Raw genomic sequence first — 13744 nt, forward strand, 5'->3', positions numbered from 1 at the left:
AACTTGTGTTCATTTAGAAAAGAAATGATCTGTGAACACCTTGTGGGCTCCATGCACATTACCAACGCAGCCCGGGAGATAACCCGCTCACGGGTGCCTCTGGAAGGAGCCACAGCCTGGGCAGAGCCGACAATTGAGTAGCATTGAACTTAATTTTGAACTTCATTACAGCTGCTCCCCTAAGACACATTTGTTCAAATAAAAACTATAGTTATTTTCCTGTAGTGACACCTATTGGTGTAGGAAGAGTTTTCTAATCGTTGACTTCCTTTCCAATTAAATCTAATATGCTTTATCAGTGAGCTTATTTGCCAAGAGAAGTTATGGCTGGTTGAATTTAGATTCTTATTGATTAAGATAAGCTGTCAAGTGTATCTGATAATACATTTACATTTTTAAAAAGATCTTTGATATAATTACTTGTTCTTGTGAATAATTCTATCCTGTTGTCTGTAGAGTTCAGGGCCATTCTTAAGAGAATCCCCAAAAACTATTTTTGACTTTCAAAGGTGTTTACAGTAGTTAGTTTGCCTGTTTAATTTGGAACTACCCTTGCTCCAAATGATTGGAAACCAGTCCTTTGTTGGTGCATCGATCGCTCAGAAGTGGCCTGCGTGGGCTGCCGGGGCCGGCAGGGCCGGGACTGGCCCTTTTGCAGCCAGCTTTTGACAAGTATGCTTTCCATCCCCGCGTCTCCAGGAGTCCCAGATCGCTGCTGGGCCCGAGACAGATGTGTGCATTTCAGGCACATGCAGGACAAAAGGAAGATACGGGCAAAGGGCAGCTCTCATCCAAGGAAGATTCTGGAAAGCTGCCACAAGGCCCTTCCAGTCTTGTCCCGTTGCCAGAGCTTGCCTGCGGGCCACACTCAACTGGGACAGGAAAGGGGGAGCATTGGGAAGTGTCACTTATTCTGATGGTCAATGGCAACTAAAGCACACTGGAAGAAGGAAATGGAGGTCTCATAGCTATCCAAGGGTCTCTGCTGTGATGCTTGTGCCTGGAAGCCGTCCTCACGGTCACCTGTTTGGTCTCTGTCCACAGTCGCCCAGAAGATTGTTGCCACAAGGAAGAAGCAGCAGCTGTCCATAGGCCCCTGCAAGTCCTTACCCAACTCTCCCAGCCACTCCTCCGTCTGTTCTGCACAGGTGTCGGCCGTGCACATAAGTCAGGTGCGTGAGGTAGCCGGACGCTCAGAGCTCCGGAGCACCGAGGGTTCTGAGGGCGTTGTAGTGTTCCGAGCAGTGCTAAGGTTGACTGACTATATCCACTTTATAAATAGCAGCATGCTTGTAATTGACTTAGCATTTCCTTTAGAAATTGCTGTGGCCAAGTGGTTTTTATGGGAGGCATTCTTTAGTGCTTTGTGCCTTCATGCTGCCTGTGTTATGAGGCATGCTAGCATGGGTGGTGGGCAGGGGTGGTGTCCAGGTGTGCACCACTGTCTCCACTGTTGATTTAAATCACCCCGCTCTTCACTTGGTGCTAGTTTGCTTCTGGGTTGAAGAGTTGTGAGCAAATCTTAGCGACTAATCCAGCTCTACGCTTCCATTTGGTAGCAGTAGTCAGTTACAATTACCATCTCCCTCAGGCCCTATGGAAGTCTCCATCTTTCCATGGCAACATTTTGCTAAATTATTTACTTGGAAGCAAATGAAATAATTGTCACTTTGAAGAACCCAACTTGAAGTCTATTAAGGAAGCTGTTGGCTTTATTTTGCCCATACTTGGTTTGTGATTAACATTTCCTGCGCGAGCATTCTCTTGGCACTTTTTTTTCAAAGGCCACAGCAAGCAGATCTGGTAGCATGCCCCCGGGCTGACCTGCTGCATTTACTGCTGAGGCCCAGAAATGCACGGCCCGTACACCAGTGGCCTCCACTCTGACTCCAAGGCCTCACTGTAGAACACCAGCCATCTTTCTCCTGGTGAACCATCCCCTCTCTAGTGTAGAGCAGTGAAAGAACCATGGAGTCTGTTCCGTTTAGCAAGACTCTTCGTTTTAGAAGAAAAAGAAATTATAATTTAGCTCTCAAGAAGTTTCAAATTCAACAAGAGAGATTTCATTTTCCTACATTATGTTTCTCAGACAAAGCAACTCCGAGAGAATGGAATGTTCTAGGCCAAGGCCGTGTGTCCTTGGTTCTCCTTACTACTGGTGCAGTCAGTGAAGGCTGCCCTGTCTTGCACGTGCCTCTCAGTGTGACTTGTTAACTTGCTGGCTGAGGCCCCATGTGGGTTGTGACCTTATGTTCCTCGAATGTGTTGTTGGTAAAACCCTGGTTTTTAATTATTGCAGACAAGTAACGGAGGTGGAAGTTTAAGCGATTATTCCTCTTCCGTCCCGTCCACCCCAAGCACCAGCCAGAAGGAACTGCGGCTCGACGCCCCTCCCACTGCCAGCACTCCAACACCCGTCCGGAAGCAGTCTAAGCGCCGCTCCAACCTGTTCACCGTGAGTGTTGGTCCCGGGATGGGCCCAAGTGACACCCAGAGGCCTCGGTGGTACTGATGTGGCAGCCACCATGTTCAGTGATGGGTGTATGAGAACAGCACTGATTCCCGTAGGTGACTGCAAAGAGTGTGGTCCTGAGAGGAATGGAGATTTCTCACATGCGCCAAAGCTGAAGAGTGAGGGGTTTGTAGACGGTGGTTATTGACTTGGAGCTTCCGTGGTCTTGAGACTTTGTGCAGTAGGTATGCCCTGTAACGCTGCTCTGCGGGTTTTGACAGATGAGGCACACAGAGTCCGCTAAGACCCCAAGTGTGAGCAGCTGCCCTGTGGGTGGAGGTGAGGGCCATGCTTCCCGAGTGCAGGGGCCTGAGGAGTTGCCTTGGTGGTGGAAGTGCGGCTGGGCACATGGCTTCCAGCACAAGTTCCCTGGCTGCTTAGGATTCACTGGCTCACACTCTCCCCTGGGCTTTTTATTCAAAGAGTAACTTAAAACTTGAGGCCAGATATCCAGGCTCATAGTTGGACACCCAGAATCTGCAGGAGTTTTCAAAAGCTCCCGGGGGCCTAAGATTCAGAGAGTCCCTAACCTATAGAAGATGTGGTTTGTTTGCTACCCGTCTCTTCCCATATGTCTAGCAGACATCACCAATCAATGCTGGACAGCTTTGCAGTGAAGCCCAGAATGTAAACAGAGCTGCGATCCTGTGACTCAGGAGGAATTCCTTTCCTTCCTGGACTCACCAGCTCCGAGGAGCGCATACTTTCCAATCAGTGCTTCTTCACCAGAGTGGTTTTGCTCCCCAAGGGCATGTGGCAACATTCGGGGTTGCCACATGGTGGAAAGGGACAAGGAGGCACCCAGTCCAGTCACAGGCCAGCCAGGACCACAGAGACATGTCCAGCCCAGCAGTGCTCTGTTTAGGCCTTTGACCTCACCCTTTTTATTGGCTACTGCTGACTTAAACACAAAGAAGCTCCCGGCTTCCTGTCTTGCGTGAAAAGGAGGGCTCCAGAGTATGGCTGGAATTTATCGTCTAACTGGCCATTCTTCTTGAATGGCAGATGGCCGTATGTTGCAGTGGGCATCTGCCCTGTCGGCCCACGCCCCACCCTTTCCTCCCAGGTTTGCAGCAGTCTCCACTGTATGGCCACTGCTGCTCAGGTCGGTGGACACCAGCACACCCCTCCCTCCCCCACTCCCCTTTGTCTTAGAGTAACGGCATTGGCCTCCGCAGCTGCTTCCAGGCTGTGTCAAGCACCTGTCACCCTGGCTGCTACCTACCCAGGTATGGGTCTCTCAGCTGAGACAGCCACCTCAGAATAGGCTGCACACTCAGTCATGACTCGGTAGTCCTGAAAAACCAGCTGCCACCTCTGCCTGGGTACAGAGGCGGTGAGCAGGGTCAGCCCAGGGCCACCTGTCCATGTGGAGGACAGAAGAGTTCCTGCGTGTATCCCTGCCACCCTGTCAGGAAGCCACTTCCCCAGGGCCACATCTGCCTTGCATTGACATTGGTCATGACGTGGCATGCGCTCCTCAGAGCTGGTGAGTCCAGGAAGGAAAGGAATTCCTCCTGAGTCACATACTCGCAGCTCTGTTTACATTCTGGACTTCACCGCAAAGCTGTCCAGCATTGATCGGTGATGTCTGCTAGGCATATGGGAAGAGACGGGTAGCAAACAAACCACATCTTCAGAAATAAAAAGACAGGAAGTTATTTTGAAACAGAGCTAGTATGAAGATGACATCAGCATGTCCCTGTTCCCACCCTTAAAAGGACAGCTGTGAAGCTGGCATGTGCCAGAAGACAGAGTCCAGCTGTTCTACAGAGAAGGACATGTTAAGCTGGGAAGAATCAAATTAATAGCTCCCAGTTAATAATTCTCTTAACATCTACTCTGCAGAGTGCCCTGGTTTTCCCAGCGTCTAGTGGAATGCTTGACGTCAGGGTAAACCACATTCGAGAGAAAGTGGTTGGCTTGACGGATGAGGGCACTCGGCACACTGATGTGTGGTTGAGAACCGCAAGGCAGAAGCCGCCTGCTGGCTGAGCCGTCCCGGACAGGACAGGCAGGGAAGTTCCGTGCCTGGCAGTTTCCTGCCTGTGGCCGGTCCTTGTGGGCTATTGTCATCTTCCATCTCCACAGACATTTTGAGAATAAAGCATATCAGAACTGAATCCAGCTGCCAGGCTGTTACTCATGGGAACAGAAAGTTGGGTTCATGAAGGAATCCAGTGCTGCAGTTAGGTGTGTATTGTAGCATTGAAGAAGTCAACCCAAGTCCCAGGCAGGGCCATCTTGGCTGGGTTGGGCCTCAGGATGTCCCGCATCTGACCTTCCCCCAGAGGATGTGGATGGTGATGCTGCCGGAGGCCCAAGTTCCTCCGAGTTGAAGATCCTGAAAACATTGAGTCCACTAGATGTCAGCATCACCCAGGGAATAGGAAGAAGGCAAATTAATTTTTGAAATTGAGCAATTAAGAAACCAAGTTCTTGTTGCTACCACTTTGTTCCTTTTCTTAAATAATGTAAAATTCTGTCGACTTCTCATCCTGGTAATTATTGGCCTAAATTGTCCATGTGTGTATTTATTTAGAAATGTCTAGACTAGGATGACTGTGCCACACGTGAACTCTCTTAGTGACGATTTGCACAGCCTCAGACAGTTCTGTGCTAGGCAGGGGTGCTGGCTTGGGGTTCACTGGCACATCACAAAGAGTCACTGGCAATCAGAACACACGTTACCTTTCCCTTTCACCCTGTCCTCCTTTACAGGATAACTCCCAGCCAACATTTGAACTCCCAGCTGGTGTTGCTTGCATGTGTACGTTTTTTTTAACAAGTCATAAACTATATGAAATCACATACTTCAAGTGCACATTTTTTTGGGGGGGGTGGTTTCAGTCGTGGGGCCTGAACTCTGGGCCTGGATGCTGTCCCTCAGCTCTTCAGCTCAAGGCTAGCACTCTACCACTTGAGCCACAGCGCCACTTCCAACTTTTTTTTTTTCTGCTTATGTGGTTATGCGGAATCGAACCCAGGGCCTCATGCATGCAAGGCAAGCGCTCTACCACTGAGCCACCTTCCCAGCCTGAAGTGCACATTTTTAATACTTAAAATTACTCTTAAAATAGCAACTTACATGCTGTATTCGCAATAGGAATTATACTTTACTAATTGAAAATTAAATTGCATCTTATTTGTATCTTTGAAAAGTAACATTGCTTTAAGAAAAAAATTTCCAGAGGCTGTCCATTTAATCACTGGTTATGTATTATAGGTTCTTAGGTCAATTGATTTAGTTTTTTTAGATCCAGTTTAAATGTGGCTGAAATGTTTTATTGGGAAATGTTTTCAGATAACCCAAGAATTTAATAATGCATGCATATTTCTGGGCAGATCATTAAATATGAGTGTTTTGCTGCTGCCCTCTTTAGAAATACGCTTACTTTCAGTGACAGTACACCCTTCCGTGTGCTTCTCCCAGTCCACTCTGCAGCATTTTTTTTCTTTTTTCTTTTTCTTTTTTTTTTTTTGTCCCAGAGCTTGTACTGAGGGCATGGGCTCTCTCTGAGCCTCTCTGTGTTCAAGGCTAGCACTCTACCATTTGAGCCACAGAGCCACTTCTGCCTTTTTCTGAGTAGTTTATTAGAGATGAGTCTCACAGACTTACCTGCCCGGGCTGGCTTTGAACCGCGATCCTCAGATCTCAGCCTCCTGAGTAGCTAGGATGACAGGTGTGAGCCACCGGCGCCTAGCTTCTGCATCTTATTCCAGGGTGCCATGCTCCCCCAAATTTGCTACTTACTGTCAAAGTTCATGTTCTAAACCAGCCAGGGTCCTTATATTATACATTGCATCACTTTGCATATTTTCAGGCATCTTAACAGTGGTGTCGTTTACATGGTGTTTGTGAAAAGCTTTCTGTGACACCATTCCTTTAAATGGATCCAAACACACCAGTACCCTAAGATTGTACTAAACACTGAGCCACTCTTACTCACTGTAAAACCAGGAGAGCGCAGCCTATGGCATAAATAGGATTGTTTGGATGGTGTTTACTAGAGAAAGACAGCCCAGTTGCCAGCCACAGCACCTACACCAGGCCATAGCCCCTGCTGTTCTGGGGAGAAGCAAGCTCTGGGATGGGCTGGTCTCCGGCAGCAGCTGTCCCTGCCCGCAGGGAGACATGGGCCTCTCACACAGAAGCAGGTGATGGCTATGTCACCTTAGTCTTTTCAACTCTTCAACTCTGCATTCAGTGTGTGTGGGCGTGAGTGGTCACTCTCAGGCCTTAAGTCTCTTGACTTTGCCCAGTGGGTGTGACAAAGTCTGAGCACCTTTCTAATGCTATGTGGCAGGCTGTGTACACGTCCTGTCATTCCAGCCGCCGGCAGTGGGTACCAAACACTGCCTGCTTCTCAGGACTGCCCAGGGCCGACGCAGCAGGGATGGATGGGAGGGTGTGCTTATTTACTGATGTAGTCTTCAAACAGGACAGGAAGGTGAAGAGGCCTCCCTGGGAATTGGTATGTGCTGGGTGTTTAATATCCACTGGACTTGTTGTCATTTAGTTGTTGGGTCTCAGTGAGACCGCCAGAGTCCATACAGACCAAGCGTTATAGGCCTACGGTGGAGCAAATCCTCTAACGGGTGTTCCTGCGCTGTCTTAGAAATTTCCCTTTTATGGCTTCTTGCACCGGAATTCGGGAAATCCGAATTTTGTTTTCGTAGTGAAGTCTTCCCTGGTCACACGTGCGGTTCAGCTCTCCGTGGCTGGCGTCCAGCTGTGTGCGGTGACGCCGTGGGCCGCTTCTTCCCGCCTCCCGTGGAATCCGAGACTGAGAACAGAGCGGTGGAGCGCAGATGTGCTGCCTCGAGGAGGATGTTAATTTTTTTTAATGTTTGTTTTGTTAATTATTCTGGTTAATAGAGAATAATGAAGATGGATTTCTGAATGTAGAGATTTAGAATTGTTAAAATTCCCAAAGTACTGTTAATGTTCTTTATTGATTTAAAAAAAAATCTTTTTTTAGTGTTATCACCGTGAGCTTTGAAATTTATTCTATAATTACAAATCTCATGCCAGCTGTCCCATAGACTTAAGATGTGGAGAGAAGAAAACTTAAAGCTGTTGTATATCTCTTAGTGTGCATGATTAATTTAAGAGCTAGAGAAGGAAGCCCTCAAACCGTAACTAAACTTCACAATGAGCAGTTGATAAATACGTTTCCCCTCTAGCCTGCACGGCAGGCTGTGGGCTTCGGTCCTTGGCAAGTGTCCACAGGTTACTTGCTCCGTCCCCTGTCATGTCCTGCTAGCCTTCTATCATCCCAGAGGAAAAGGTGCTCAGCGCCTCGCCTGCACACAGCAGGTGTTGGATCCGTGTGAGCTTTCCCTAATCATCTATGAAGTGTTTCCTCGTCAACACCGCTGCCCGGGAGACCCACAGCCTGGGAGGGCGGGAGCTGAGCTGCCATCACAGCTATCTTCCTGCCTGTCCTCTGCCGGTTTTGGCAGCCACCTGTGCTGGAATCCTAAGCCCGTGCCGCCAGCCCTTGTTTTTTCCCCGTGTCCTGTGACACCGCCCCTTTCATACTGTTTTTAAGAATCAGCTGCTGCATTCCCCATGCCTTTGAAACAGGATCTCATTAGCCGTTCACTATAGCCCTGGACACCATCAAGTCTATCCATTTCATATATCATCACAGATTTGAAAAGCACATGAAAATGTTTCTCCATTTTCAATATTGCGTGAGTAATGTTCCCATTGAAAAGTAATGGAGTGAAGTTGTCACTTGTCAGCATCGTTATTAAGGAGGACGAGTCTCAGATCTTCCTCTCATAATAAAATAAATCTGTCAGAAAATCATTGTGCTCACGGTTTCCCATGCCATCAGGAGATGTGGGCTTAGACTGTGGCTTTCCTGCAGCTGTCCTCGACGGGGGCACCTGGGGTCGGGGGCTGGCAGTCAGGCAGACCCCCCTCCACTTGCACACCCACAGTGCCCGACAGTGGAGTAGTCATGTAACATCAACAATCCGTCCAAGATAATTGGCTCGGGAACTTGACGATCCAACGGATCCGCGCATGGTCCCCAAATGCTAGCATTTTTCTCAAACAGCGATATCAATATTCCTCTTTGTTTTGTGGGGGGGGGCGGGGGCGGGGAGGTTTGCAACATGACACAGTAGTTTAACTTTGAAATCACTGTTTTTCTTACTATCCAGAAGCAATAAAAGGAAACATTACCTATACCTTGATACTAATCAAGAGTGTACCATTAAGTTGCACAGCTGACTAGTTAGCAGACTTTTTTAAAATCATTCAGACATTAATTAAATATATTACATTCATGTCGTCGCTTTTCCAAATAAGCAGCAAGAGGCTTCTTTCTCCTGGGCTGCTTGAGAATGTGTTTTCTTGTTGGGCGTTCCTTCCCTAGATGGTCCATTGGTTTCTAGTAATTGAATTTTGAACTCTTTAAAAAAGAATTAAAAGATAATTTCGCAGTGGAAAGTCAGGGGGAAACTTTAGAAAATTCTCCTTAGAATGATGAGTCAGTGCAGAGAAACTTCTGGCGCTCTGCTTCTACGATGTGTGTGTATGTGTGTGTGTGTGTGTGTGTGCGTGTGTGCACACACGCGTGTGCACATATGTGCCAGACCTGCGGTCCAAATCCACACCGGCAGGCCATGGGCAGATGGGGCTGGGGAGAAGCCCCTGGGGGAGCTGCAGCCCTTACCCAAACGCTAACTTTGCTTTGCTTTGCAGTCTCGGAAAGGGAGCGACCCAGACAAAGAGAAGAAAGGCCTGGAGAGCCGCGCGGACAGCATCGGGAGCGGCCGAGCCATCCCAATTAAACAGGTACACGGCGTCCCCCCCTCCCCGCCCGGCGCCCGGCGCCAGAGCCACACCTCAGGTCAGCCCGAGATGAGGCTGGCTCGGGCACCGGGGTTTGTTTGATGTGTTCTGTTGATGAATGTAGAAGTCACTCACTTGACATCAATTAGAAGGGGTTCCTATGAGTATTAAAATAGGATCATTAGAATAAGAAGAGGGAAATGTGACAACAGATCTAATGAAGTGCAGTCTGCCCGCCTGCATATGGAGTGTGTTTCCAGGCTGCGCTGGCTTCAAAGGCTGTCTTTGTAGCGTGGCTTTGATTGGGCCGCTGGCCGCCAGGCGACAGGGGTAAATCAGATCGCACTACAAGAGCCCCTTGTGATCACAGGAATGGCCCGACGTGGCCCTAATTTGCTCTCGCAGACGGACATCTGAACACTGTTTCAGGCTGGTCTGTAACAACGAGGCAATTAGTTGTGATAATCATAGCCGGCGTGTCAGCTGTGCGCTCTTGTTTGTAATCTGCTAATGAAGGAATCGTAACTTTGATTAGGTTCAGTTTCATTTAGACCTTATTATATAAAGGAACGCTTACAGCCGTAATGTGGGGCCTTAATTAAACTTCCTCATTACACAACAGGACTCGAATTCAAGCATTTGTTTTGGCCTAGGTTGCTAGCCTGAAATAGGTTTTCATTAGCCCAGAAACTGAGAACTAAATTACTTCAGTGTCTTCAAGTAAGAAACAGTAGAATTTGTATGTGATGTATTTTGATGCTGTGTCTTGGAGTAGAATAATAATAATGGTTCGAGACCCACACTGGGGCTTCTAGAAATACGATCTTTTAGTTTGTTAAAGAAAGCTGGTTGATTTTGGTGTGTTCCGCCTGAGCAGGGGAAAGCCCTGTGGGCCAGAGACAGCATTGTCTCCACGGATGGTGCTAGCAGCCCGTGCGTTCCCCTGGTTGGTCTCCCTGTGTTCAGTCCTTGTCTGCGGCTGCCAGGCAGCATTGCTCAGCCTCTGGGAGCACGTGTGGGCTCAGGCTCAGGCTATCTTTTAAAGGGGGGGCAGAATCTGTTCAGCAGATACAGCCAGCCCATTCCAGCAATGCAGGCTTCACTCCTTTGAAACAATGAAGGGGTTTGCTAGTGGCAAGGTGTCTTGCAGAGGGAGTACACAGGGTTTGCTGAGACGCCCAGCGCTGTGGCTACCCGACCTCAGCTGCAGGCCTGCGTGGGTCTGTGAGTTCCTGCACTCTCAGGAGGTGGGGGGAGGCCTAGATGTGTTCTGTTGGTTGTGCTGCTGTCCTGGCCAGTGCTCCAATACCGGATATTGAATGCGTGGATCAGCACATAGCAATGCTAAGAGAAATCCTCTTCTTCCATGTATTTAAAAGCAAAATAAAAAACCACCTCCCACCTTGCCGGTGGGATTTTCACGATTCTGTAGAAGTCCATGCATGGTAGCAGGGTTAATTACAACCTAACTGTCTATGTTATGTAATTCTAATGTATAATTTTTATACTACAGATGTTCTGCCACCTCCATGATAAAAGTCATTGAACTGTTTTTCACCTGAATGACTAGTGCTCTGGGACATTGGCTTTGAGGAGGACTTACAGATCGCCATAGAGATGGGTCTCCATCATTCCTGTACACGGAGCGTGGGTGGGAGAGCTCTTTGCCCTGTAAGAGGCCATGTGCACAACCAAGCAGACTAGTCTTTGCTGGTCTGTGGATGGGGCCGGCTTCACCGGCTAGGTTTTAAGTATGTGCACAGATTGAACTTGACCATCAAGCGTAAAATGAGTGCTGTCTAACCTGTGGAAGTGTGACTCCTGAGAACCCCTTGTGTCCCACAGGCAACCCCAGTGTGGTACCTGGCACGGTCCTAGTGTGCTGCTCCAGACCCGAGTCCTCACCCACAGTGTGGGTGTCTGGAGGGTGTCTGAGTGCTTGAGACGCTCAGATGTGGAGTGTATACAGAGAACATCTCTACTCCAGCAAGACTGGAGTTTACAGTAGTGATGTTCTGCTCACCCTGCTCAGAGCCTTTCTGTGCACCCGGCAGATTGAGGTGAGGGCTGCAGGTGGTCCTAAGCCCCCGTGTGCCTGCCTGTCTAAAGGAATGTGGTGGGAGCCCATCCCCAACTCCCCTTCCCTGATGGCTTCAATCTGGAAATGAATGGAGAGGCCTGTAGTCCCTGCCGGCATGATCTAGAAGCCCAGACAGACTGATCTGTTGAAAAGATGAATGACTAAATAAGTGCTTGTTATCTACATCCTTCCCACACAGCGCCTCATTTAACCCCAGGAAGTGCACATCGGGGGCAGTGGTACCATCCTTATCCTGAGGGGGTGAAGGTTCAAGACCAGGCTGAGTGGAAAGTCGTGGGGTTGTGGTTTGGACCAGGCTGTTGTGCCCACATCTGTGTTCTTCTCACCTTCCAATGACCAAAGCCTGGGCGAAGCATCGTTAGCAGCGAAGTGTGCTTGATCTGTGTGAACTTGACCTCGGGCAAAAGCGTTTTGTGCCTGTGGAGGGGAGGGGGGACCTGTCTCAGGCTGTGGTCCTAGCAGCTGCAGCTGGCCTCCCCGGGCCGGCCCAGCACAGCCTCCTCTCGGTGGAGAGCTCGCTGCTCCTTCCCACCTCCTTCCCTGTCCCTGCCCCTCGGCAGCAGCAGTGTTTGTTTTAACTCACAGCCTGTGGTCAACCCACGGCCTGCATAGTTGGAGCCCTGCACACTAGCCGATGGTGCTCTGCTGGGGGCAGAGGAGTCACGTCAGCAATTCTGCAGCCTTCCTGCTGTTGGGAATGGCCACCACTTTTGGACTAGCCCTCGTTCCGATCCCTGCATATGCAGGAATCTCATTGTGATTTGGGGTCACTGGGGTCTTCACTCGTGCCAACCAAATGCCTGTTTGTGAGGGTCAGACATGCTCGGGTGGGTTGTTCTAACCTTTTCAACTTGGGTTTCACAGCTTATGCATTGTGAGAACCTAGACTTTGCCCCAGTGCTGCAGTGAGCCGGAGTCAGCTCTCAGTGACTTCACACCTTTCTTTCGTTCCTCCCGATTGAAGATGTCTCGCCAACAGTGGGACTTGTTTTCTGGAACAGTGTCATTTCTCCTGAGTCTGGGGCCACCTCGCCGTTGTTCTGGAGGAGGCTGGTTCAGAGTCTTGCTTCCTTTCTTACTAATAAGATAAGGTCTATTGGAATAAAAATTAAAAAGCAAAGCAAAAAAAATAAAAGCCAGAGGCCCGCTCGGTGGCGAGTGGGCTTGTCACGTATTAATTTTTCATTGCTGTGGAGAGTTGTACATACATAATCACTTGATTGCAGTGGGAGTTAGGGAGCTCCTATGGTGTCATTTGCATAAATCTTGTTAAGTCAATGGCAGTTAATGAAGTACAAATGAGCCCGGAGAAGGTGACATGCAAATCGTGGGTGGCAGATGGGAGGTCTGTTTGGGGGCCAGCAGCTGTGTGCTCTCCTTTCTTTCTTTCTCTTTAGCATTTTTTAATCTCTATATTTGAGTACAGATACACAGTCCTAAGCCCCGGCCTCCTCCCGCTCTGCAGGTTCCAGGCCAGCGTCTGGCCGCGTCCTCCTGCCCCGGCCGCACTCTCGCTGTGAGACACAGACCACCGCCCACCTCCCCTCAGGCAGATCAGAGTTGAAGAAACAAAACCCCAAAAGAAAGGCCCATCAGTTTATCTTTTTGCTTCCACAATTGCAAGTGTATTTTAGTTCCTAGAAGAAACAAACAAAACCTCCTCATGACATCTTTTGAAAGTGTGTGCTGTCCCAGAGGTTTCAAAGAGTTAAAAAAAAAAAAAAAACACTGTGTTTGCTTTCTGAAGCTTTGTTTGGGGGGGTCTCCTCTGTCTAGCTGGGCTCAGAGTGAGTCGAGGGCTTGGCGTGCCTGGGGTTGGCTGACCACGAGAAATGCGGGAAGAACAAGGGCCTCACCATGGAGACTGGGCTGTGTGGAGCCCCGCGCTCACCAGAGGCTGCCTCAGTCTTGGCAGGGCAGACTTGAAGGATACGGGACTCAGGAGCACTTCCTAGTGAGCTCTGAGGAGATTCGTAGGCATCAGCCAATTTGGGAAGTTTGGCGCTTGCTAATCAATCAACAGCGACATTGCGAGAGGACGGAGTTGGCAGTGAGAAACACCTCAGAAGGACAGTGACATGGGAAGGCCGAGCCCCTCCGCCACTGCTCTGCTCAGGTGGTCTCCTCCTGCCACTTCCTGGGCGGCCGTTTCCGGCCCTGGGGTCTGCAGGGTCTGCTTGAACTCGTCCGCCAGAGCAGACCTGCTTTCATGAGACTTGTGGACACACCAAAGGAAGTTGGTGTATTCATAATCTTTTCAAGTCTTAATTGTAACCTTGATGGCAGGTGTTATGGCCGACTAGGGTAGAGTCCGCCCAGT

At 49.2% G+C, this 13744-nt stretch overlaps 1 protein-coding gene across 2 annotated transcripts in view; it reads left to right on the forward strand.

The window, feature by feature from the left end:
• Agap1 (ArfGAP with GTPase domain, ankyrin repeat and PH domain 1) overlaps positions 1-13744 on the forward strand; it is a 474515-nt gene that overhangs the window by 234827 nt on the left and 225944 nt on the right. For both annotated transcript variants that reach the window (XM_042678805.1, XM_042678806.1), the window contains exons 7-9: positions 1045-1172; positions 2300-2455; positions 9234-9326. In XM_042678805.1, coding sequence (XP_042534739.1) covers positions 1045-1172; positions 2300-2455; positions 9234-9326 — 377 coding nt within the window. The remainder of the gene's footprint in view (positions 1-1044; positions 1173-2299; positions 2456-9233; positions 9327-13744) is intronic.

This window comes from Dipodomys spectabilis, unplaced genomic scaffold (genome assembly GCF_019054845.1).
Source record: "Dipodomys spectabilis isolate Male_0828 unplaced genomic scaffold, ASM1905484v1 ptg000049l, whole genome shotgun sequence".
Taxonomy (NCBI): domain Eukaryota; kingdom Metazoa; phylum Chordata; class Mammalia; order Rodentia; family Heteromyidae; genus Dipodomys; species Dipodomys spectabilis.